Source organism: Lampetra planeri, chromosome 69 (genome assembly GCF_965212315.1).
Source record: "Lampetra planeri chromosome 69, kcLamPlan1.2.h2, whole genome shotgun sequence".
In the NCBI taxonomy this organism is placed as follows: domain Eukaryota; kingdom Metazoa; phylum Chordata; class Hyperoartia; order Petromyzontiformes; family Petromyzontidae; genus Lampetra; species Lampetra planeri.
In genome coordinates, this window is record NC_136174.1 from 43,856 (window position 1) to 70,871 (window position 27,016).

General features: G+C 46.0%; 1 protein-coding gene across 2 annotated transcripts; it reads left to right on the forward strand.

The window, feature by feature from the left end:
* The first annotated feature begins 777 nt into the window (after window positions 1-777).
* Window positions 778-26,136, forward strand: LOC144737381 (CD59 glycoprotein-like). Of its 2 annotated transcripts, none has more exons than XM_078620051.1 (3): window positions 778-1,236; window positions 20,717-20,845; window positions 23,238-26,136. In XM_078620051.1, exons 1-3 carry the CDS (start codon window positions 1,053-1,055, stop codon window positions 23,450-23,452), a joined length of 528 nt encoding a protein of 175 aa, XP_078476177.1. In that variant the 5' UTR covers window positions 778-1,052; the 3' UTR covers window positions 23,453-26,136. The 2 variants fall into 2 exon arrangements, with proteins under 2 accessions (XP_078476177.1, XP_078476178.1); XM_078620052.1 differs by lacking the exon at window positions 778-1,236 and adding an exon at window positions 18,179-19,181.
* The last annotated feature ends 880 nt before the right edge of the window (window positions 26,137-27,016 follow it).

A 27,016-nucleotide genomic window follows, 5' to 3' on the forward strand; every position in this document is an offset into this window, starting at 1 on the left:
GAATTGATCCAATGCCGAACAGGTACGAACTATTTGTGACGGTCCAGAACACCCAATGGTCACAACAATACACCTCACAACCCGTATCCGTACACATCATCTCCGAGACTCGCATTGCAGCATGCAGCCGTACCAACCGAGCTGAGAGAGCAACGCAATTTGGCGGAAATTAACAGAAACGCACCCCCGATCCATGTAGAACACGAGGGAAATTCCCGCACAAAAGACATCATCTGTGCAACAACGGACAGGAACCAACCAGTGAGTTCGAAACACACCGAACCTGTCATTTCAAAATCCCCTTCAACATTAACCATGGGACTCAGGGCATTCGAATTTTAAGAGCAAAATAACTAGACACAAAACCGAAGAATCGCCGAATTGAGCAATACAGTACATGCAGTATATGCCGTCCGCATATAGCCAACCATCTCGAGCAATGCTCTGTACAGCCCGTTCATCATTCCGTACATCGTGAACAAGCTTAACTCCGTAAGAACAGCCAAAAAAATGTCACAACGCGAATCATTAACACGGCAACCCACGGGATATTAACGGAGCTCGGGACACGCACATAACCGAATTAATAACGATCACGACGCCGTAATTAACACAACAATGTCACACGAGGACACCCGACACGAACGCCACGGCCAGACGCAACTTATAGAAAGCAAATTGACGCCACGCAGCCCGGCAAGAAAATAAATAAGTATAACCGGTAAAAACAAAGTTTTTCACTATAAATCCTTTATATGCGTGGCGGCTAGAGTCCTCTCGTCCTCTGGCTTGAGATGGCTGCCACCTATGGGTCAGATGATTGTCTGCCAGTATTAAGCAATTGGTAATTAAATAGTGAATTTGTTTTCCCTAAACAGTGTAAAATTTTGGGAATTTTTTTTCACGAACATTAATTGTCACGCTCAACGAGTCTGTGTGGAAAATGTCAGCTCGATTGGATCACGGAAAGTGGGTTCAAAAACGACCGAAAGATTTGCACGGTGTGTGAACGACGTTTTTGGCGGGAACAGCGTCCTGGATCAGTCTCTGAAATGGCGGGAACGGCGTTTTGGTGGGAACAACATTCTGGCCAGCCGCCAAAATGGCTGCCCCACCGCGTGCTTGAGTGCTTTTGGCAGCCGTGGTTCGCAAGAAGAGGCCGTGTTAACCGCGCAAGATTCTTCGGGGCGTCCCAGTGCTCCACCTTGCCGCCCTCCGTTCTTTACAGCTTGCCAGGTGAGGCGTGACACGACACACACCGGCCCCTGTTAACACTTCAGCCATCTTGCGTGCGCCGGGTTGGGCGTTTGTGTTATTTTATAAAATCCTTTATATTAAGTTCGCTTGCTTGCTTGCTTAGGACCGTGCAACTCTTTCGGTCGTTTTTTAACCCACTTCCCGTGATCCAATCGAGCTGACGTTTTCCGCACACAGACTCGTTGTGCGTGACAATTAATGTTCGCGAAATTTTTTTAAACAAAATTTTACACTTCTTAGGACAAAAATATTATATTTAATTACCAATTGCTTAATGGTGCAATGCAATCATCTGACCCATAGGTGGCAGCCATCTCAAGCCAGAGGACGAGAGGACTCTAGCCGCCACGCATATAAAGGATTTAGAGTGAAAAACTTTGTTTTTACTGGTTATACTTGTTTATTTTCTTGCCGGGCTGCGGGACGTCAATTTGCTTTCTATAAGTTGCGTCTGGCCGTGGCGTTCGTGTCGGGTGTCCTCGTGTGGCATTGTTGTTTTAATTACGGCGTCGTGATCGTTATCTTGAGGGGCCGGTTCATTATTAATTCGGTTATGTGAGTGTCCCGAGCTCCGTTAATATCCCTAGTGTCCCATCGGTTGCCGTGTTAATGATTCGCGTTGTGACATCTTTTTGGCTGTTGTTACGGAGTTAAGCTTGTTCACGATGTACGGAATGATGAACGGGCTGTCCGGAGGATTGCTCGAGATGGTTGGCTATATGCGGACTGCATATACTGCATGTACTGTATTACTCAATTCGGCGATTCTTCGGTTTTGTGCCTAGTTATTTTGCATGCGGCAGCCATTTTATGCAAAGCGCGAGAAACCGCTGGGATGCGGTTTGCGCCTGCGGCCGCCATTTACACCAATTTTCACCATCATGGGACCTCCTTTGGCAGTACCAAAATATACCAATAGGGTTTTCCCCTTTTTAAAATCCTTTATATTAAGTTCGCTTGCTTGCGTGCTTGCGTGCTTGCGTGCTTGCGTGCTTGCTTGCTTGCTTACGACCGTGCAAATCTTTCGGTCGTTTTTGAACCCACTTCCCGTGATCCAATCGAGCTGACATTTTCCACACAGACTCGTTGTGCGAGACAATTAATGTTCGTGAAAAAAAATTCCCAAAATCTTACACTGTTTAGGGAAAACAAATTAAATATTTAATTACCAATTGCTTAATACTGGCAGACAATCATCTGACCCATAGGTGGCAGCCATCTCAAGCCAGAGGACGAGAAGACTCTAGCCGCCACGCATATAAAGGATTTAGAGTGAAAAACTTTGTTTTTACGGGTTTACTTATTTCTGGTCGAACACCATATGAGACGAGGCTCCAAAGAAAGCTGTCTCTGGTGTGGACCAATCAGTTTCAAAGACAATGCATCAATTACCAGAGGATTGTGTTTTTGTGTGCATTTGACTGCAAGTATTGCGGTTAATGGTAGACACGATTCCTTGCTAAAGGGTGTCAATTTTGTTGCCAGCAAAAAGGGGAAAAAAAACCTATTGGTACCAATTTTCACGGCAAACTATTTTCTTTAACTAGAATGCAGATCCTGGGGGCGTCCCTAAAGCGCGACTTCTTCGCCCCAGGACGTGTGTTGGCTCTGACTCACGACGCCTCGTCCAGGGATGTCGGAAGACGTCCGCTTTGGGGTGTGCGAGTGCGTGAGCGCTGGGCAGTTCTTCTGTCCTCGCTCTATCGCCACCTGGTGGATGGAACGGTAGCTGGGGGTCGGGGAACTCTGCCGTCCGTGTTGTGTGGGTGAAGGTGTACATCTTGGGTTTCATCGCCGTGTTGGTTGTGCATCCACCACGTAAAAAAACTAAAATATAAACGACATCAATATCATCAATATACTAAATATACTCTCCAATAAGCCGAGCTACTAACAGTAAGTCATACATTACAATTCTATATTTCGATTTAAAGCTTTCGTGACTGCAGGGATTCATCTTCTTGGTTCTTTCGGTAAAGTCACGTAGAAGGGAAGTAATAAAATAATACAAATAAAACATAATATTTTATTTTATTATGTTTTATTTTTATTATTTTATTATTACAATTCTACGTCGCAAAAAATATAATATGCCTCCAGCTAAACTTTGTTCTCTTACATCACACTGGTCTACCTCATTACTATACACTCACCATTCTGGCGAATTGCCCGATGATGCTGGATGCATCGGTGTCGAATGTTAACATTCTCTCTGAAGCTGTTCCTTAAAAAAAAAACGTCTGTTGACTCGACTTCAAGCTTTCGTGACTGCAGGAGTTCACACTCCTTGGGTCTTTCGGTAAAAGTCGCGTGGATAGAAAAATTATACTGGTAGGAACTACCTGGTTCCACCAGCCCACAGGGGATTATTGTGTCCGTCTGTCCGTCGTGCATCCAAAAATGGGAGGGGTGGGGCTTGGTGTCGAGGGGAGGGTGGGGAAGGGCTGGGTGGTGGGTGGGGAGGGTGGGGCTGGGTGGGGAGTTGGAGGGGTGGGGCTGGGCGGGGGAGGGGAGGGTGGGGAGGGGCTGGTTGGTGGGTTGGGGAGGGGCTGGGTGGGGAGGGTGGGGCTGGGTGGGGAGGGGAGGGTGAAGAGGGGCTGGGTGGGGAGGGGCTGGGTGGGGAGGGTGGGGTTGGGTGGGGGGTGGTAGGGGTGGGGCTGGGGTGGGGAGGGTGCGGTTGGGTGGGGGGTGGGAGGGGCTGGGTGGGGAGGGGAGGGTGGGGAGGGGAGGGTGGGGAGGGGCTGGGTGGGGAGGGTGGGGCTGGGTGGGGAGGGGCTGCTCACCCCGTGGTGCCCTTATAAAACTCAACGTTTAACCTACTCACGCCGGCTTGTGCCCGCCCTCACAGTCGGGCATATTTGCGGAATACACCACGCCGCCGTTGACCCTGCAGGCCATTGACCAAGCAACCCAACGTGTTCCTACCAGCTCCCTCCGTAGGAATGCGTTTTTAAATAAGTATAACCCGTAAAAACAAAGTTTTTCACTATAAATCCTTTATATGCGTGGCGGCTAGAGTCCTCTCGTCCTCTGGCTTGAGATGGCTGCCACCTATGGGTCAGATGATTGTCTGCCAGTATTAAGCAATTGGTAATTAAATATTTAATTTGTTTTCCCAAAAAAGTTTAAAATTTTGGAAAAAATTTTTTCACGAAAATCAATGGTCACGCACAACGAGTCTGTGTGCAAAAATGTCAGCTCGATTGGATCACGGGAAGTGGGTTAAAAAACGACCGAAAGATTTGCACGGTCGTAAGCGCGCAAGCAAGCGCGCAAGCAAGCAAGCGCGCAAGCAAGCAAGCGAGCGAACTTAACATAACGGATTTAAAAATCACGACGTTTCAATCGCCACACAAGCAATCGTCTTGTGGTGAATGAGAGAGGGCTTGTACTCGTTTGCGTGTTCAGCTTGGTGTCTTGTCACACCCCCGCACCTCCGATTCGCAACGGTTTGGCAACGCTTGGCTACACACACACACATTTAGAAACCGGTAAACTTACCAAAGGCAAAGCTCCTCCGTGTAGCCTGTAACAGACTATCGGGGCAAGTGCTGTTAGCGAGTAGCACCACCCAAATGAAGGCCGGAACGGCACACGAGGGGACGCTGTTGCGGAGAGACCGATCATTCAATCGGCGTCAGTCTGACGAGAAGGGGTGGATGAGGAGGAGGGGGGAGAAGAGGAGGGGGGCGTTAGCCCCCACAGGGCACCTAAGAGGGATTTTCTTGGGTTTTTTTCGGTAAAGTCACGTTGGTAAAAAAATGAAAATTTTAATGAATAAAAGTAAAATAAAATTAAAACAAAATCATATATTTTTTACTTTCATTAATTTAAATTTCACATTTTTTTTCCCTACGTGACTTTACCGGAAAACCCCCCCCCCCCCCCCAAGAAAATGAATCCTTGCAGTCACGAAAAGCTTCAAATCTGGAACCTAAGAGGGAGCTTGGTTGGAAAAGAGAACTTGAAATTATCCGTGGTCTATCCACAGCTCGAGTGCCGATGGTACTCATCACAGAGTCTCAGGACTCACAGTATGCAGGGTTCGATCCCGGACCCTGACAGATTCCTGCTGTACATTTGTGGAGATGTTAACTACCTCGCCTGGTATGCAGGAGGTTGTGGATTCGATCCCGGACGCTAACGTCTGATGTATATTTGTAGTCTGTGTCTCTCTCTCTCTCTCTGTGTGGAGATATTATGGGTGTCTGTGTGGTGAGTCTATGGGTCTCTGTGTGGTGAGTCTCTGTGTGGTCAGTCTATGGGTCTCTGTGTGGTGAGTCTATGGGTCTGTGTGTGGTGAGTCTCTGTGCGGTGAGTCTATGGGTCTCTGTGTGGTGAGTCTATGGGTCTCTGTGTGGTGAGTCTGTAGGTCTCTGTGTGGTCAGTCTATGGGTCTCTGTGTGGTGAGTCGATGGGTCTCTGTGTGGTGAGTCGATGGGTCTCTGTGTGGTGAGTCTATGGGTCTCTGTGTGGTGAGTCGATGGGTCTCTGTGTGGTGAGTCTATGGGTCTCTGTGTGGTGAGTCGATGGGTCTCTGTGTGGTGAGTCTCTGTGTGGTGAGTCTATGGGTCTCTGTGTGGTGAGTCTATGGGTCTGTGTGTGGTGAGTCTCTGTGTGGTGAGTCTATGGGTCTCTGTGTGGTGAGTCTGTAGGTCTCTGTGTGGTCAGTCTATGGGTCTCTGTGTGGTGAGTCTATGGGTCTCTGTGTGGTGAATCTCTGTGTGGTGAGTCTATGGGTCTCTGTGTGGTGAGTCTATGGGTCTCTGTGTGGTGAGTCTCTGTGTGGTGAGTCTATGGGTCTCTGTGTGGTGAGTCTATGGGTCTGTGTGTGGTGAGTCTCTGTGTGGTGAGTCTATGGGTCTCTGTGTGGTGAGTCTGTAAGTCTCTGTGTGGTCAGTCTATGGGTCTCTGTGTGGTGAGTCTATGGGTCTGTGTGTGGTGAGTCTCTGTGTGGTGAGTCTATGGGTCTCTGTGTGGTGAGTCTGTAAGTCTCTGTGTGGTCAGTCTATGGGTCTCTGTGTGGTGAGTCTATGGGTCTGTGTGTGGTGAGTCTCTGTGTGGTGAGTCTATGGGTCTCTGTGTGGTGAGTCTGTAGGTCTCTGTGTGGTCAGTCTATGGGTCTCTGTGTGGTGAGTCGATGGGTCTCTGTGTGGTGAGTCGATGGGTCTCTGTGTGGTGAGTCTCTGTGTGGTGAGTCTATGGGTCTCTGTGTGGTGAGTCGATGGGTCTCTGTGTGGTCAGTCTATGGGTGTCTGTGTGGTGAGTCTATGGGTCTCTGTGTGGTGAGTCTCTGTGTGGTGAGTCTATGGGTCTCTGAGTGGTGAGTCTATGGGTCTCTGTGTGGTGAGTCTCTGTGTGGTGAGTCTATGGGTCTCTGTGTGGTGAGTCTGTAGGTCTCTGTGTGGTCAGTCTATGGGTCTCTGTGTGGTGAGTCTATGGGTCTCTGTGTGGTGAATCTCTGTGTGGTGAGTCTATGGGTCTCTGTGTGGTGAGTCTATGGGTCTCTGTGTGGTGAGTCTCTGTGTGGTGAGTCTATGGGTCTCTGTGTGGTGAGTCTATGGGTCTGTGTGTGGTGAGTCTCTGTGTGGTGAGTCTATGGGTCTCTGTGTGGTGAGTCTGTAAGTCTCTGTGTGGTCAGTCTATGGGTCTCTGTGTGGTGAGTCTATGGGTCTGTGTGTGGTGAGTCTCTGTGTGGTGAGTCTATGGGTCTCTGTGTGGTGAGTCTGTAAGTCTCTGTGTGGTCAGTCTATGGGTCTCTGTGTGGTGAGTCTATGGGTCTGTGTGTGGTGAGTCTCTGTGTGGTGAGTCTATGGGTCTCTGTGTGGTGAGTCTCTGTGTGGTGAGTCTATGGGTCTCTGAGTGGTGAGTCTATGGGTCTCTGTGTGGTGAGTCTCTGTGTGGTCAGTCTATGGGTCTCTGTGTGGTGAGTCGATGGGTCTCTGTGTGGTGAGTCTCTGTGTGGTGAGTCTATGGGTCTCTGTGTGGTGAGTCTATGGGTCTCTGTGTGGTGAGTCGATGGGTCTCTGTGTGGTGAGTCTCTGTGTGGTGAGTCTATGGGTCTCTGTGTGATGAGTCTATGGGTCTCTGTGTGGTGAGTCTATGGGTCTGTGTGTGGTGAGTCTATGGGTCTCTGTGTGATGAGTCTATGGGTCTCTGTGTGGTGAGTCTATGGGTCTCTGTGTGGTGAGTCTATGGGTCTCTGTGTGGTGAGTCTATGGGTCTCTGTGTGGTGAGTCTATGGGTCTCTGTGTGGTGAGTCGATGGGTCTCTGTGTGGTGAGTCTGTAGGTCTCTGTGTGGTGAGTCTATGGGTCTCTGTGTGGTGAGTCTATGGGTCTCTGTGTGGTGAGTCGATGGGTCTCTGTGTGGTGAGTCTATGGGTCTCTGTGTGGTGAGTCTATGGGTCTCTGTGTGGTGAGTCTATGGGTCTCTGTGTGGTGAGTCTATGGGTCTCTGTGTGGTGAGTCTGTAGGTCTCTGTGTGGTCAGTCTATGGGTCTCTGTGTGGTGAGTCTATGGGTCTCTGTGTGGTGAGTCTATGGGTCTGTGTGTGGTGAGTCTATGGGTCTCTGTGTGATGAGTCTATGGGTCTCTGTGTGGTGAGTCTATGGGTCTCTGTGTGGTGAGTCTATGGGTCTCTGTGTGGTGAGTCTATGGGTCTCTGTGTGGTGAGTCTATGGGTCTCTGTGTGGTGAGTCTATGGGTCTCTGTGTGGTGAGTCTATGGGTCTGTGTGTGTGTGTGTGTGCAGTAGTTAGCACTACACTGCGCTATGAACCAGGCGTCCCGAGTTGGATTCCCGCTCACGGCCAACACAATAATCTAAACCGGTACTGGGCCTCCCCTAGGTCGACTCAGCCTCAAATGAGGACCAGTAGCGATGTATAAACATCGTTACTGGCCTTCATAGAGGTCCTCGCTAACAGCACTTGCCCCTTGAGTCTGTCAAGGCTAAATGGGGGATCTTTGTATTTGCCTTTATGTGTGTGTGTACAGGTGTGTGTGTGTACAGGTGTGTGTTTTACATGCAGATTAAAGTTCATATGCAATGTGTGTGTACATGCAGGTGTGAGTGTGTGTACATGCAGGTGTGTGTATTTACAGGTGTGTACATGCAGGTGTGAGTGTGTGCATATACAGGTGTGTGTATTTACAGGTGTGTACATGCAGGTGTGAGTGTGTGCATATACAGGTGTGTGTATTTACAGGTGTGTACATGCAGGTGTGAGTGTGTGCATATACAGGTGTGTGTGTGTTTACAGGTGTCTACATGCAGGTGTGAGTGTGTGTATATACAGGTGTGTGTGTTTACAGGTGTCTACATGCAGGTGTGAGTGAGTGCATATACAGGTGTGTGTATTTACAGGTGTCTACATGCAGGTGTGAGTGTGTGTATATACAGGTGTGTGTGTTTACAGGTGTCTACATGCAGGTGTGAGTGTGTGTATATACAGGTGTGTGTATATACAGGTGTGTGTGTTTACAGGTGTCTACATGCAGGTGTGAGTGTGTGCATATACAGGTGTGTCTATTTACAGGTGTCTACATGCAGGTGTGAGTGTGTGTATATACAGGTGTGTGTGTTTACAGGTGTCTACATACAGGTGTTAGTGTGTGTACATGCAGGTGTGTGTATTTACAGGTGTGTACATGCAGGTGTGAGTGTGTGCATATACAGGTGTGTCTATTTACAGGTGTCTACATGCAGGTGTGAGTGTGTGCATATACAGGTGTGTGTATTTACAGGTGTCTACATGCAGGTGTGAGTGTGTGCATATACAGGTGTGTGTATTTACAGGTGTGTACATGCAGGTGTGAGTGTGTGTATATACAGGTGTGTGTATTTACAGGTGTCTACATGCAGGTGTGAGTGTGTGTATATACAGGTGTGTGTATTCACAGGTGTCTACATGCAGGTGTGAGTGTGTGTATATACAGGTGTGTGTATTTACAGGTGTCTACATGCAGGTGTGAGTGTGTGTACATGCAGGTGTGTGTATTTACAGGTGTGTACATGCAGGTGTGAGTGTGTGTATATACAGGTGTGTGTATTTACAGGTGTGTACATGCAGGTGTGAGTGTGTGTACATGCAGGTGTGTGTATTTACAGGTGTGTACATACAGGTGTGAGTGTGTGCATATACAGGTGTGTGTATTTACAGGTGTCTACATGCAGGTGTGTGTGTGTGTATATACAGGTGTGTGTATTTACAGGTGTCTACATGCAGGTGTGAGTGTGTGTACATGCAGGTGTGAGTGTGTGCATATACAGGTGTGTGTATTTACAGGTGTCTACATGCAGGTGTGAGTGTGTGTATATACAGGTGTGTGTATTTACAGGTGTGTACATGCAGGTGTGAGTGTGTGTATATACAGGTGTGTGTATTTACAGGTGTCTACATGCAGGTGTGAGTGTGTGTATATACAGGTGTGTGTGTTTACAGGTGTGTACATGCAGGTGTGAGTGTGTGCATATACAGGTGTGTGTATTTACAGGTGTGTACATGCAGGTGTGAGTGTGTGCATATACAGGTGTGTGTGTTTACAGGTGTGTACATGCAGGTGTGAGTGTGTGTATATACAGGTGTGTGTATTTACAGGTGTCTACATGCAGGTGTGAGTGTGTGTATATACAGGTGTGTGTATTTACAGGTGTGTACATGCAGGTGTGAGTGTGTGCATATACAGGTGTGTGTATTTACAGGTGTGTACATGCAGGTGTGAGTGTGTGTATATACAGGTGTGTGTATTTACAGGTGTGTACATGCAGGTGTGAGTGTGTGTATATACAGGTGTGTGTATTTACAGGTGTCTACATACAGGTGTGAGTGTGTGTATATACAGGTGTGTGTATTTACAGGTGTGTACATGCAGGTGTGAGTGTGTGTATATACAGGTGTGTGTATTTACAGGTGTCTACATGCAGGTGTGAGTGTGTGCATATACAGGTGTGTGTATTTACAGGTGTCTACATGCAGGTGTGAGTGTGTGTATATACAGGTGTGTGTATTTACAGGTGTCTACATGCAGGTGTGAGTGTGTGTATATACAGGTGTGTGTATTTACAGGTGTCTACATGCAGGTGTGAGTGTGTGTATATACAGGTGTGTGTATTTACAGGTGTGTACATGCAGGTGTGAGTGTGTGTATATACAGGTGTGTGTGTTTACAGGTGTCTACATACAGGTGTGAGTGTGTGTATATACAGGTGTGAGTGTGTGTATATACAGGTGTGAGTGTGTGTATATACAGGTGTGAGTGTGTGCATATACAGGTGTGTGTGTTTACAGGTGTCTACATACAGGTGTGAGTGTGTGTACATACAGGTGTGAGTGTGTGTATATACAGGTGTGAGTGTGTGTATATACAGGTGTGAGTGTGTGCATATACAGGTGTGTGTATTTACAGGTGTCTACATACAGGTGTGAGTGTGTGTACATGCAGGTGTGAGTGTGTGTATATACAGGTGTGTGTATTTACAGGTGTGTACATGCAGGTGTGAGTGTGTGTATATACAGGTGTGTGTATTTACAGGTGTCTACATGCAGGTGTGAGTGTGTGCATATACAGGTGTGCGTATTTACAGGTGTGTACATGCAGGTGTGAGTGTGTGTATATGCAGGTGTGTGTATTTACAGGTGTCTACATGCAGGTGTGAGTGTGTGCATATACAAGTGTGTGTATTTACAGGTGTGTACATGCAGGTGTGAGTGTGTGTATATACAGGTGTGTGTATTTACAGGTGTGTACATGCAGGTGTGAGTGTGTGTATATACAGGTGTGTGTATTTACAGGTGTGTACATGCAGGTGTGAGTGTGTGTATATACAGGTGTGTGTATTTACAGGTGTCTACATGCAGGTGTGAGTGTGTGTATATACAGGTGTGTGTATTTACAGGTGTGTACATGCAGGTGTGAGTGTGTGTATATACAGGTGTGTGTATTTACAGGTGTCTACATGCAGGTGTGAGTGTGTGTATATACAGGTGTGTGTATTTACAGGTGTGTACATGCAGGTGTGAGTGTGTGTATATACAGGTGTGCGTATTTACAGGTGTCTACATGCAGGTGTGAGTGTGTGTATATACAGGTGTGTGTATTTACAGGTGTCTACATGCAGGTGTGAGTGTGTGTATATACAGGTGTGCGTATTTACAGGTGTGTACATACAGGTGTGAGTGTGTGTATATACAGGTGTGTGTATTTACAGGTGTCTACATGCAGGTGTGAGTGTGTGTATATACAGGTGTGCGTATTTACAGGTGTGTACATGCAGGTGTGAGTGTGTGTATATACAGGTGTGTGTATTTACAGGTGTCTACATGCAGGTGTGAGTGTGTGCATATACAGGTGTGTGTATTTACAGGTGTGTACATGCAGGTGTGAGTGTGTGTATATACAGGTGTGTGTATTTACAGGTGTCTACATACAGGTGTGTGTGAGTGTATATACAGGTGTGTGTATTTACAGGTGTCTACATACAGGTGTGAGTGTGTGTATATACAGGTGTGTGTGTTTACAGGTGTGTACATGCAGGTGTGAGTGTGTGCATATACAGGTGTGTGTATTTACAGGTGTCTACATGCAGGTGTGAGTGTGTGCATATACAGGTGTGTGTATTTACAGGTGTCTACATACAGGTGTGTGTGAGTGTATATACAGGTGTGTGTATTTACAGGTGTGTACATGCAGGTGTGAGTGTGTGCATATACAGGTGTGTGTATTTACAGGTGTGTACATGCAGGTGTGAGTGTGTGTATATACAGGTGTGTGTATTTACAGGTGTCTACATACAGGTGTGAGTGTGTGCATATACAGGTGTGTGTATTTACAGGTGTGTACATGCAGGTGTGAGTGTGTGTATATACAGGTGTGAGTGTGTGTATATACAGGTGTGTGTATTTACAGGTGTGTACATGCAGGTGTGAGTGTGTGCATATACAGGTGTGTGTATTTACAGGTGTCTACATGCAGGTGTGAGTGTGTGTATATACAGGTGTGTGTATTTACAGGTGTCTACATGCAGGTGTGAGTGTGTGTATATACAGGTGTGTGTATTTACAGGTGTCTACATGCAGGTGTGAGTGTGTGCATATACAGGTGTGTGTATTTACAGGTGTGTACATGCAGGTGTGAGTGTGTGTATATACAGGTGTGTGTATTTACAGGTGTGTACATGCAGGTGTGAGTGTGTGTACATGCAGGTGTGTGTGTTTACAGGTGTGTACATGCAGGTGTGAGTGTGTGTATATACAGGTGTGTGTATTTACAGGTGTGTACATGCAGGTGTGAGTGTGTGTACATGCAGGTGTGTGTATTTACAGGTGTCTACATGCAGGTGTGAGTGTGTGTATATACAGGTGTGTGTATTTACAGGTGTGTACATGCAGGTGTGAGTGTGTGCATATACAGGTGTGTGTATTTACAGGTGTCTACATACAGGTGTGAGTGTGTGTACATGCAGGTGTGTGTGTTTACAGGTGTGTACATACAGGTGTGAGTGTGTGTATATACAGGTGTGTGTATTTACAGGTGTCTACATGCAGGTGTTAGTGTGTGCATATACAGGTGTGTGTATTCACAGGTGTGTACATGCAGGTGTGAGTGTGTGCATATACAGGTGTGTGTATTTACAGGTGTCTACATGCAGGTGTGAGTGTGTGTATATACAGGTGTGTGTATTTACAGGTGTCTACATGCAGGTGTTAGTGTGTGCATATACAGGTGTGTGTATTCACAGGTGTGTACATGCAGGTGTGAGTGTGTGCATATACAGGTGTGTGTATTTACAGGTGTCTACATGCAAGTGTGAGTGTGTGTATATACAGGTGTGTGTATTTACAGGTGTGTACATGCAGGTGTGAGTGTGTGTACATACAGGTGTGTGTATTTACAGGTGTCTACATGCAGGTGTGAGTGTGTGTATATACAGGTGTGTGTATTTACAGGTGTCTACATGCAGGTGTGAGTGTGTGTATATACAGGTGTGTGTATTTACAGGTGTGTACATACAGGTGTGTGTGTGTGTACATGCAGGTGTGTGTATTTACAGGTGTGTACATGCAGGTGTGAGTGTGTGTATATACAGGTGTGTGTATTTACAGGTGTCTACATGCAGGTGTGAGTGTGTGTATATATACAGGTGTGTGTATTTACAGGTGTGTACATGCAGGTGTGTGTGTGTGTATATACAGGTGTGTGTGTTTACAGGTGTCTACATGCAGGTGTGAGTGTGTGCATATACAGGTGTGTGTATTTACAGGTGTCTACATGCAGGTGTGAGTGTGTGTATATACAGGTGTGTGTATTTACAGGTGTCTACATGCAGGTGTGAGTGTGTGTATATACAGGTGTGTGTATTTACAGGTGTCTACATGCAGGTGTGAGTGTGTGCATATACAGGTGTGTGTATTTACAGGTGTCTACATGCAGGTGTGAGTGTGTGTATATACAGGTGTGTGTATTTACAGGTGTGTACATGCAGGTGTGAGTGTGTGCATATACAGGTGTGTGTATTTACAGGTGTGTACATGCAGGTGTGAGTGTGTGTATATACAGGTGTGTGTGTTTACAGGTGTCTACATGCAGGTGTGAGTGTGTGCATATACAGGTGTGTGTATTTACAGGTGTCTACATGCAGGTGTGAGTGTGTGTATATACAGGTGTGTGTGTTTACAGGTGTCTACATGCAGGTGTGAGTGTGTGCATATACAGGTGTGTGTATTTACAGGTGTCTACATGCAGGTGTGAGTGTGTGCATATACAGGTGTGTGTATTTACAGGTGTGTACATGCAGGTGTGAGTGTGTGTATATACAGGTGTGTGTATTTACAGGTGTGTACATGCAGGTGTGAGTGTGTGTATATACAGGTGTGTGTATTTACAGGTGTCTACATGCAGGTGTGTGTGAGTGTATATACAGGTGTGTGTATTTACAGGTGTCTACATGCAGGTGTGAGTGTGTGTATATACAGGTGTGTGTATTTACAGGTGTCTACATGCAGGTGTGAGTGTGTGTACATGCAGGTGTGTGTATTTGCAGGTGTCTACATGCAGGTGTGAGTGTGTGTACATGCAGGTGTGTGTATTTACAGGTGTCTACATGCAGGTGTGAGTGTGTGCATATACAGGTGTGTGTATTTACAGGTGTGTACATGCAGGTGTGAGTGTGTGTATATACAGGTGTGTGTATTTACAGGTGTGTACATGCAGGTGTGAGTGTGTGTATATACAGGTGTGTGTATTTACAGGTGTCTACATGCAGGTGTGAGTGTGTGTATATACAGGTGTGTGTATTTGCAGGTGTCTACATGCAGGTGTGAGTGTGTGTATATACAGGTGTGTGTATTTACAGGTGTGTACATGCAGGTGTGAGTGTGTGTATATACAGGTGTGTGTATTTACAGGTGTCTACATGCAGGTGTGAGTGTGTGTATATACAGGTGTGTGTTTTTACAGGTGTCTACATGCAGGTGTGAGTGTGTGTATATACAGGTGTGTGTATTTACAGGTGTGTACATGCAGGTGTGAGTGTGTGTATATACAGGTGTGTGTATTTACAGGTGTCTACATGCAGGTGTGAGTGTGTGTATATACAGGTGTGTGTGTTTACAGGTGTCTACATGCAGGTGTGAGTGTGTGTATATACAGGTGTGTGTATTTACAGGTGTGTACATGCAGGTGTGAGTGTGTGTATATACAGGTGTGTGTTTACAGGTGTCTACATGCAGGTGTGAGTGTGTGTATATACAGGTGTGTGTATTTACAGGTGTCTACATGCAGGTGTGAGTGTGTGCATATACAGGTGTGTTTATTTACAGGTGTGTACATGCAGGTGTGAGTGTGTGTATATACAGGTGTGTGTATTTACAGGTGTGTACATGCAGGTGTGAGTGTGTGTATATACAGGTGTGTGTTTACAGGTGTCTACATGCAGGTGTGAGTGTGTGTATATACAGGTGTGTGTATTTACAGGTGTCTACATGCAGGTGTGAGTGTGTGTATATACAGGTGTGTGTATTTACAGGTGTGTACATGCAGGTGTGAGTGTGTGTATATACAGGTGTGCGTATTTACAGGTGTCTACATGCAGGTGTGAGTGTGTGTATATACAGGTGTGTGTGTTTACAGGTGTCTACATACAGGTGTGCGTGTGTGTACATGCAGATGTGTGTATTTACAGGTGTGTACATGCAGGTGTGAGTGTGTGTACATGCAGGTGTGTGTATTTACAGGTGTGTACATACAGGTGTGAGTGTGTGTACATGCAGGTGTGTGTATTTACAGGTGTGTACATACAGGTGTGAGTGTGTGTATATACAGGTGTGTGTATTTACAGGTGTCTACATGCAGGTGTGAGTGTGTGTATATACAGGTGTGTGTATTTACAGGTGTCTACATGCAGGTGTGAGTGTGTGTATATACAGGTGTGTGTATTTACAGGTGTCTACATGCAGGTGTGAGTGTGTGCATATACAGGTGTGTGTATTTACAGGTGTGTACATGCAGGTGTGAGTGTGTGTATATACAGGTGTGTGTATTTACAGGTGTGTACATGCAGGTGTGAGTGTGTGCATATACAGGTGTGTGTATTTACAGGTGTGTACATGCAGGTGTGAGTGTGTGCATATACAGGTGTGTGTATTTACAGGTGTCTACATGCAGGTGTGAGTGTGTGTATATACAGGTGTGTGTATTTACAGGTGTGTACATGCAGGTGTGAGTGTGTGCATATACAGGTGTGTGTATTTACAGGTGTCTACATACAGGTGTGAGTGTGTGCATATACAGGTGTGTGTATTTACAGGTGTCTACATACAGGTGTGAGTGTGTGTATATACAGGTGTGTGTATTTACAGGTGTCTACATGCAGGTGTGAATGTGTGCATATACAGGTGTGTGTATTTACAGGTGTCTACATACAGGTGTGAGTGTGTGCATATACAGGTGTGTGTATTTACAGGTGTCTACATGCAGGTGTGAGTGTGTGTATATACAGGTGTGTGTATTTACAGGTGTGTACATGCAGGTGTGAGTGTGTGTATATACAGGTGTGTGTTTACAGGTGTCTACATACAGGTGTTAGTGTGTGTATATACAGGTGTGTGTATTTACAGGTGTCTACATACAGGTGTGAGTGTGTGTATATACAGGTGTGTGTATTTACAGGTGTGTACATGCAGGTGTGAGTGTGTGCATATACAGGTGTGTGTATTTACAGGTGTGTACATACAGGTGTGAGTGTGTGCATATACAGGTGTGTGTATTTACAGGTGTGTACATGCAGGTGTGAGTGTGTGCATATACAGGTGTGTGTATTTACAGGTGTCTACATACAGGTGTTAGTGTGTGTATATACAGGTGTGTGTATTTACAGGTGTCTACATGCAGGTGTGAGTGTGTGTATATGCAGGTGTGTGTATTTACAGGTGTCTATATACAGGTGTGAGTGTGTGTATATACAGGTGTGTGTGTATTTACAGGTGTGTACATGCAGGTGTGAGTGTGTGCATATACAGGTGTGTGTATTTACAGGTGTGTACATGCAGGTGTGAGTGTGTGTATATACAGGTGTGTGTGTTTACAGGTGTGTACATGCAGGTGTGAGTGTGTGTATATACAGGTGTGTGTATTTGCAGGTGTCTACATGCAGGTGTGAGTGTGTGCATATACAGGTGTGTGTATTTACAGGTGTCTACATGCAGGTGTGAGTGTGTGCATATACAGGTGTGTGTATTTACAGGTGTGTACATGCAGGTGTGAGTGTGTGTATATACAGGTGTGTGTATTTACAGGTGTGTACATGCAGGTGTGAGTGTGTGCATATACAGGTGTGTGTATTTACAGGTGTCTACATGCAGGTGTGAGTGTGTGCATATACAGGTGTGTGTATTTACAGGTGTCTACATGCAGGTGTGAGTGTGTGCATATACAGGTGTGTGTATTTACAGGTGTGTACATGCAGGTGTGAGTGTGTGTATATACAGGTGTGTGTATTTACAGGTGTCTACATGCAGGTGTGAGTGTGTGCATATACAGGTGCGTGTATTTACAGGTGTCTACATGCAGGTGTGAGTGTGTGCATATACAGGTGTGTGTATTTACAGGTGTCTACATGCAGGTGTGAGTGTGTGTATATACAGGTGTGTGTATTTACAGGTGTCTACATACAGGTGTGAGTGTGTGCATATACAGGTGTGTGTGTGTTTACAGGTGTCTACATGCAGGTGTGAGTGTGTGCATATACAGGTGTGTGTATTCGCAGGTGTCTACATGCAGGTGTGAGTGTGTGCATATACAGGTGTGTGTATGTCCAGGAGTTTGGGGCAGTTGTGGCGAGAGTTGAGAGTTTCCCATACCTGGGCAGTGTGCTTATGACCGGCTCCAGTTTGACAGCAGTGATCTCGCTCCGAATCAGTCGAGCGGCAATATCTTTTCATCGGTTGCGTAACGCTGCAGTGTGGAAGCTACCTGGTCTGTCGCTCCGCGCGAAGCTTCAGGTCTTCTCGGCCACGGTCATTCCCTCCCCCTTCTCTACGCTTGCGAAACGTGGACCCCCCCCCCCCCTTCCTAATGGAGCATCTTCGCCGGCTAGAAACATTTCGGCTGGCCTGCCTACGATCCGTCCTGGGTTTAACCTGCAGGCTGGATTGTGTGAGGAGCTCACAAATCCTCGAAAGATCTGGGCAAAGTCCCATCGGTGAGCTCCTCCGGCAGGCAAGGCTGCGTTGGCTGGGCCATGTAGCCCGCATGCCCAGCCACCGCATGCCTAAACAGCTTTTGTTCGGCCGGATCTAGGGGGCTAAACGGGCGCGGCATGGGCTAGAGAAGAGATGGAGTGATGTGATACAGGATGACGTGGAGCTGAGTGGACTTGCCGATGACTGGTACCAGCGGTGTCAAGATCGGCCTCTGTGGAGGAGGCTCGTGAAGGACGCTACTGGGCAGTTGGAGGCAGTCGCCCTCCAACAACAACGGAGGGCGGAGGAGCGACGCTCACAACAACGAGCGGAGCGCCGGGTGGCTAAAGCACAGCAAGTTGGTACGGTAGGGGGCACAGGTGGTGCATCAGCCAGTCGTCTCAGTCATCTTAGTCAGTCGACCCGTGGCACCTGCTGGCCCAAACAGCTTTTGTTCGGCCGGATCGAGGGGGCTGATGTTGAGCAACGAGCTCCGATAAATATTTTGTATACCACCTCCAACTGGTTATCGGTGATATGCAAACATGTTTGTAGGAGTGTCTACCCCGATCCCAGTTCACAACGGAGACTCAGTCACTGCTCCAGGGATATCTCTCTCTGTCTCTGACTCTTGTCTCTGACTCTTGTCTCTGTCTCTCTCTCTGTCTCTCTCTCTGTCTCTCTCTGTCTCTCTCTCTCTGTCTCTCTCTGTCTCTCTCTCTGTCTCTTGTCTCTGACTCTTGTCTCTGTCTCTTGTCTCTGACTCTTGTCTCTGACTCTTGTCTCTGTCTCTCTCTCTGTCTCTCTCTCTGTCTCTCTCTCTCTGTCTCTCTCTCTCTGTCTCTCTCTCTGTCTCTCTCTCTGTCTCTCTCTCTGTCTCTCTCTCTGTCTCTCTCTCTGTCTCGATCCAGAGCTCTGTCTCTCTCTGACTCTTGTCTCTGACTCTTGTCTCTGTCTCTCTCTGTCTCTCTCTGTCTCTCTCTGACTCTTGTCTCTGACTCTTGTCTCTGTCTCTCTGTGTCTCTCTCTGTCTCTCTCTGACTCTTGTCTCTGACTCTTGTCTCTGTCTCTCTGTCTCTCTCTCTGTCTCTGTCTCTCTCTGTCTCTCTCTGTCTCTCTCTGTCTCTCCCAACTCGCCGACTTTCCATCCCAAACGCACCACAACAACGCCCGGCTCCACGACTCTAGCCATGACTTGCCACCTGCCGGGTCTGCTCCTCGTGGCGTTGATGTTCGTGAGCGGAGGTGAGCCAACTTGTGCGTAACGAGTTGTTTGTTTTTTTAAATCCTTTATATTAAGTTCACTTGCTTGCTTGCTTAGGAGCGTGCAAATCTTTCGGTCGTTTTTTAACCCACTTCCCGTGATCCAATCGAGCTGACGTTTTGCACACAGACTCGTTGTGCCTGACAATTTATTATCGTGAATTTTTTTTTCCAAAATGTTACACTTTTTAGGAACAAAAAATTTAAATCATTCATATTAAGTTCACTTGCTTGCTTGCTTAGGAGCGTGCAAATCTTTCGGTCGTTTTTTAACCCACTTCCCGTGATCCAATCGAGCTGACGTTTTGCACACAGACTCGTTGTGCGTGACAATTTATTATCGTGAATTTTTTTTTTTCCAAAATGTTACACTTTTTAGGCAATTTTTTTTTATATTTAATAACCAATTGCTTAAAGGTGGCAGGCAATCATCTGACCCATAGGTGGCAGCCATCTCAAGTCAGAGGACGAGAGGACTCTAGCCGCCACGCATATAAAGGATTTAGAGTGAAAAACTTTGTTTTTACGGGTTCATTTTTTTTCTTCCTCTTCTCGGTAAAGTCATGTAGAATGGAAATAATAAAATAATAAAATAAAACTTAATAACCAAAGCAACGCCGATACTGCGATTTATATAGAGATGTTAACTACCTCGCCTGGTATACAGGAGGTCGTGGGTTCGATTCTGCACTCTGACGATGCCTGCTGCTGTATGTTTAGATTCTGCGTGTCTCTCTCCCTGTGGAGATGTTAACTAACTCGCCTGGTACACAGGAGGTCGTGGGTTCGATTATTTAATATCTGTTTGACCGCGTAGTTCGTGAAGCCTTCAATAGCTGTACCGGGGGAATTTCCATTTGGTACAGATATAATGGGAGGCTGATCGACGCCCGGGTGCGATCAAGGGATGGCTCCCTATTGGTCAACCACGTTATGTATGCCGATGATTTGGTAATAGCTGCTCATTCAGAAGAGGAGTTGGAGACGCTGCTGCTGAGACTGGAGCGTGCCACTAAGAGGTGGGGCCTTACCATCAGCCCCACCAAAACGAAGCACCTGCCTGGGTTGTTGTATATTTGGATTCTGCGTGTCTCTCTCCCTGTGGAGATGTTAACTACCTCGCCTGGTGTACAGGAGGTCGTGGGTTCGATCCCGGACCCTGACGATGCCTGCTGCTGTACATGACCGGACTTGTCATTGTATCAGACGTAGAAAGCAGACAAATAAATATCCACAACCAGTTACAATCGTAAATCTAACGCGTATAAATTGGCATCGATGTTACCGCAGTATTTCCAATAGCGGCACAGCTATTGGACGTTTTACATGTTTTGGGGTGTTTAGTTTGCCATGATGATGATGATCGTCTGCTATGATGATGATGATGGTGATGATGATCTGCCGTGATGATGATGGTGATGATGGTCTGCAATGATGATGGTGATGATGGTCTGCCGTGACGATGATGATGATGATGATCGGTGTTGTTCTTCTGTCTTGATTTTGTGGATGTACAGGGCACAGCCTCAAATGTTACTCGTGTAGCCCGACCATCAACAATACGGCGTGCAACGCGGGCGGCCCCACCACGTGTCCCGACGTTTCGCTGGACACCTGCGCGACAATTCTAGTCTACAAGGGCTCCTGTAAGCGCATCGCTTATTCTCGCAAAGCTGGGGATGGGGATGGACCCCTTGCGTGTCAGCAGTGACTCCCAGGCTCGTGATGCACTCGCAAGACACGCGTCTGTCCTCACTTTGTGATGAGTCTATGGGTCTCTGTGTGGTGATGAGTCTGTGGGTGTCTGTGTGATGAGTCTGTGGGTGTCTGTGTGATGAGTCTATGGGTGTCTGTGTGATGAGTCTGTGGGTGTCTGTGTGATGAGTCTATGGGTGTCTGTGTGATGAGTCTGTGGGTGTCTGTGTGATGAGTCACTGGGTCTCTGTGTGGTGATGAGTCTATGGGTCTCTGTGTGGTGAGTCTATGGGTGTCTGTATGATGAGTCTGTGGGTGTCTGTGTGATGAGTCACTGGGTCTCTGTGTGGTGATGAGTCTATGGGTGTCTGTGTGATGAGTCACTGGGTCTCTGTGTGGTGATGAGTCTATGGGTGTCTGTGTGATGAGTCTATGGGTGTCTGTGTGATGATGAGTCTATGGGATCTCTGTATGTGATGAGTCTATGGGGTCTCTGTGTCTGATGAGTCTATGCGTTTATTTGCGTGATAAGTTCATGGGTTTCTGCATCCCAATGGGTGACTCTTCCCCAATGTGTTGAAATTTCTCTGGGGTCCTCTGATTTCCCCCCCCTCCACATTTCTGAATTGACGTCACCACGGCGTTCGGAGTATTCGGCTGCTGCTTTACATTTTCACGCGATGATAATGGTGACGATATCAGCCACCGATTTGTGGTAGTGGCTTTTTGACTGGCTGTCGAACAAAGGTGGCCACTGCATCATCATCGCACGGAGCTTTCGGATGCGCTGCGAGAGATTTACACTCACGGGAACCTCATTTGCCAGTAAAAATAAGATAATTGTTTTTTTTACCCTTCTATCTGGCAACAAATAAAAAGGTGTCAGTTTTGTTGCCAGATAGAAGGGTAAAAAAACAATTATCAGATTTACACTTTTAAAACATCATCTCGATTAACATCCTCATTTCTCAAAACTGCTTTTTGTGTTTTAGTTTGTTTTCCTTCCCCACGAACCTGCAATTAGCGCGGTGGGCTATGTATTGTGCGAAAGAAGTTCAACATACACACACAAACATACACAGAGTCCCACAAACACCCATAACAGACTTAAAGACACTATTGGAACCTCATTTGCCAGTAAAAAATATGATAATTGTTTTTTTACCCTTTTATCTGGCAACAAAACTGACACCTTTTTTTTACAAGGAGTCATGTTTGCATAGACCGCAATACCTGCAGCCATAATGCAAATAAAAACATAACTCTGATAACATATGCACTGTCCTTGAAGCTGATTGGTCCACACGCGAGACAGCTTTCCTTAGAGCCCATTCTCACATGGTCCTTGAAGCTGATTGGTCCACACCCGAGACAGCTTTCCTTAGAGCCCAGTCTCACATGGTCCTTGAAGCTGATTGGTCCACACGCGAGACAGCTTTCCTTAGAGCCCAGTCTCACATGGTCCTTGAAGCTGATTGGTCCACACGCGAGACAGCTTTCCTTAGAGCCTAGTCTCACATGGTCCTTGAAGCTGATTGGTCCACACCCGAGACAGCTTTCCTTAGAGCCCAGTCTCACATGGTCCTTGAAGCTGATTGGTCCACACGCGAGACAGCTTTCCTTAGAGCCCAGTCTCACATGGTCCTTGAAGCTGATTGGTCCACACCCGAGACAGCTTTCCTTAGAGCCCAGTCTCACATGGTCCTTGAAGCTGATTGGTCCACACCCGAGACAGCTTTTCTTAGAGCCCAGTCTCACATGGTCCTTGAAGTTGATTGGTCCATACCCGAGACAGCTTTTCTTAGAGCCTAGTCTCACATGGTCCTTGAAGTTGATTGGTCCATACCCGAGACAGCTTTTCTTAGAGCCTAGTCTCACATGGTGTTGGACCAGATGACGCCATTATGACTGCAGGTATTGCGGTCTATGCAAACACGACTCCTTGTAAAAAAAAGGTGTCAGTTTTGTTGCCAGGTAGAAGGGTAAAAAAACAATTATCAGACCTAAAGACACCCACAGATTAGCACAGGTTGGCTACAAACGAAGGGCTGGCTACATGACAACTCAGCGGGGCTTACACCTGGTAAAATAACACATTTTTCACGTGTTTTTAATTATGTACTTTTTAAATTTCGATTTAAAGCTTTCGTGACTGCAGGGATTCATCTTCTTGGTTCTTTCGGTAAAGTCACGTAGAAGGGAAGTAATAAAATAATAAAAATAATTTCATTGTGTTTTATTTTTATTATTTTATTACTTCCCTTCTACGTGACTTTACCGAAAGAACCAATAATATCTACGTTTTACCTGCAATGAGACCCGCGTGTTTTCTCTTCCACCCAGCCTACGTCCTCATCAAGAATTGCTTCTCCAAGGCCTATTGCGACACCATCACAGTATTCGATTTCAGCTACAAAGGAGCCACGCTGACCACCACGTGCTGTCAGAGCGACGGTTGCAACGTCAACTTCGCCCCTCGACCGTTGGGCGCAGCTCACGTGACCCTGGCCCTGATGGGCGTGGCCACCAGCGTCGTGGTCGGCAGGGCTCTGGCGTAGGTCGTGACGTCACAGCCGCACCCCCCCCCCCCCTTCTCCCACGTGACTGGGTTCTGTCCAATCGCTTTCGCCCTTCCACTCGGTTGTCTCTCGACGCTTCCACCTGGTGGAGCTGTGCAACGTTCAAATCTTCTTCTTGGTTCTTTCGGTAAAGTCACGTAGAAGGGAAGTAATAAAATAATAAAAATAAATCATAATAAAATGAAATAATTCTCACGACGTTTCGGCTACAACGCAAAGCTTTAAATCGAAATTTAACGTTTAAATCGTCTAGATCAGGGGTCGGGGAACCTTTTTGACTGGGAGAGCCATAAAAGCCAAATATTTCTAAATATAGATTTGAAGCTTTCGTGACTGCAATGATTCATATTCGTAGGTTTTTTCGGTAAAGTCACGTAGGTAAAAACATAAAAAAGTTAAATATTTATTTTACTTTATTTTAAAAACATTAAAAAGTTAAATATTTATTTTACTTTATTTTAAAAACATTAAAAAGTTAAATATTTATTTTTCTTTTTAATGTTTTTACCTACGTGACTTTACCGAAAAAACCTACGAATATTTCTAAATATATTTCATTGAGAGCCATATAGTAATTTTTAACGTATAATAAATTAAATATGTCTTACTTTTAATGCGACTTTTGGTGCTGCGTGGTTTTGCTGATGGCCTTGTGTAGTCTGGTTCATACGACGTGGTGAAGTTGAGCTTCGTGCAGGCGCGTGACCCGTGAAATTTATCTTCAAAACTAATTTCTGTTTACTTTAAAACGACACGGTATTAATAAGCAAATATCACAAGTATTTCAAAATCAGTTCCAAACTGATTTTTTTTTCTACTCAAAATTGTCTGGGAGCCATATGCCGTCACCGGAAGAGCCATGTATGGCTCGCGAGCCATAGGTTCCCGACCGCTGGTCTAGATTGTTGCGTTATGCTGCTAAAGGAGTTCAACGTGCGTGTGTACATACATAGAGACAGGTAGACTCGTACTCTTAGTTTTTTTCGGTAAAGTCACGTACGTAAAAAAAATTAATTATAATTAATTAAAGTAAAAATAGAAATAAAAGATTTATTTTAATTTTATTTTTTTACGTAAAAAAGTAAAATTAATAAAAGTAATAATAGAAATAAAATATTAATTTTAATTTTATTTTTTTACCTAAAAAATTTAAATGAAAATTAATAAAAGTAATAATAGAAATAAAATATTTTTTTTTATTTTTATTTTTTTACATACGTGACCTTACCGAAAAAACCTAATAGTATGAATCCTTGCAGTCACGAAAGCTTCAAAGGTAGACTCATTACACAGAGACCCATAGGCTCACCACACAGAGACCCATAGACTCATCACACAGAGACCCATGGACTCGTCACGCAGAGACCCATAGACTCACCACACAGAGACCCATAGACTCGTCACGCAGAGACCCATAGGCTCACCACAGAGAGACCCATAGACTCATCACACAGAGACCCATGGACTCGTCACGCAGAGACCCATAGACTCACCACACAGAGACCCATAGACTCACCACAGAGAGACCCATAGACTCATCACACAGAGACCCATGGACTCGTCACGCAGAGACCCATAGACTCACCACACAGAGACCCATAGACTCACCACACAGAGACCCATAGACTCATCACACAGAGACCCATGGACTCGTCACGCAGAGACCCATAGACTCACCACACAGAGACCCATAGACTAACCACAGAGAGACCCATAGACTCATTACACAGAGACCCATAGACTCACCACACAGAGACCCATAGACTCATCACACAGAGACCCATGGACTCGTCACGCAGAGACCCATGGACTCGTCACGCAGAGACCCATGGACTCATCACACAGAGACCCATAGACTCATCATGCAGAGACCCATAGACTCATCACGCAGAGACCCATGGACTCATCACTCAGATATCCAAGTGCGGAATGATATACAATCATTTATAGAGCCAGGCAGTGGATCTCGTAGGGCAGAAAAGAATGGAAAGGTCTTTAATCTGGACTTGGAACAGGTCACATAGGATAATTGTTTTTTTACCCTTTTATCTGGCAACAAAACTGACACCTTTTTTACGAGGAGTCATGTTTGCATAGACCACAATACCTGCAGTCATAATGCAAACAAAAACACAACTCTGATAATGTATGCACTGTCCTTGAAGTTGATTGGTCCACACCCGAGACAGCTTTCCTTAGAGCCTAGTCTCATATGGGTTGGACCAGATGACGCCAAAAGGCGCACAACTCAAAGACAATGCACCATCAGAGTATGAGAGCTCGGGGTAAGCATTTACACCATTGGTATCTCATTTGCCAGTAAAAAATATGATAATTGGTTTTTTACCCTTTTATCTGGCAACAAAACTGACACCTTTTTTACGAGGAGTCATGTTTGCATAGACCACAATACCTGCAGTCATAATGCAAACAACAAACGTAACTCTGATAATGTATGTACACTGTCCTTGCAGTTGATTGATCCACACAACGTTCCTGAATCGAGGGATATCGCCTGTACCTGATTACAATGCATACACCTGCCGTTCTCTGATCTCCCACTCAACAGACGATTGTCAAAGAAAATGCATGCGGCATGTTGCTTGGAAGATGGCCGACTTTTAATTGCTTTTGCTTTTTTAATTAAATTCATCTTGCTTGAATTGGCAACCTTGTGTGTCATTTCACAGTGATGTGTGACGAAAGTTCGCCAACGACGCCACGTGTAAACCAGTGGTGGAAATCAGTCAGAACCAGATTATGTATTTAGGTTGGAGGAGGAAAGTGGACGAGCTATAAATGTCTTTTACTGGTAGGAACGAAGTGAACCAGCCTACAATAGATTATATCATCCGTCCGTCCGATGTCCGATTAGGTGTCGCAACATCGCCCCCTACTGCAAACACTTGGCAGGACCCTACAAAAACCTTTAGACTCAGTGAGGCTTTCCTGGCTAAACAAGTGTAACATTCCCTTATAATTCCCTGAGATAGTTTTAATTAAAACATTTAAATAAAAAAGTTAACTCACAGCGGCCTAAAGCCTAGCTAGGCCTAAAGCCTAGAACTAGGCCTCAACCTCTCCCTTCGTAATCGTACCCCCGCCATTTCATTTTATTATAGCCATTCATTTGTTCGTTCCTACCAGCCCACCCCGCAGGGACCTGTTTCACAGACGTCAAGTCGGGGCACGGAGGTCAGATCGTTACAACAACAAATGTGTAATGGGTTCGATTGAGGCGCACACTCGACTAGGAGGCAACACTACTAATTAACACATAACACGAACGTGAACACTAGACACAAGGCGGTGACCACCTTCCTAACCTCACTTACACTCGGGGAACACTAGACACAGCGTGACCCAGGGCAGGTGATGGCCGCCTGGTCACCAACGACGATCGGCGACTCGAGGACTTCTCATGGCGTCTTCATCACGGAGTAGAACAGCCCCGCTCCCCGTTCACACCCCGCTTATAACTCCTCCGGCGTGGCCGGTTCCGCCCCAGGAAGGTCCGGGCCCCCAACCATGTGACCCCCAAGT

Bases quoted from the DNA above. Each gene is read 5' to 3' on its own strand.
- LOC144737381 (XM_078620051.1), top strand. From the start codon at position 1,053: ATGGCGGGAACGGCGTTTTGGTGGGAACAACATTCTGGCCAGCCGCCA. The intron at 1,237-20,716 runs GTGAGGCGTGAC...GTGGATGTACAG, and splicing joins CGTTCTTTACAGCTTGCCAG to GGCACAGCCTCAAATGTTAC. The intron at 20,846-23,237 runs GTAAGCGCATCG...TCTTCCACCCAG, and splicing joins TCTAGTCTACAAGGGCTCCT to CCTACGTCCTCATCAAGAAT.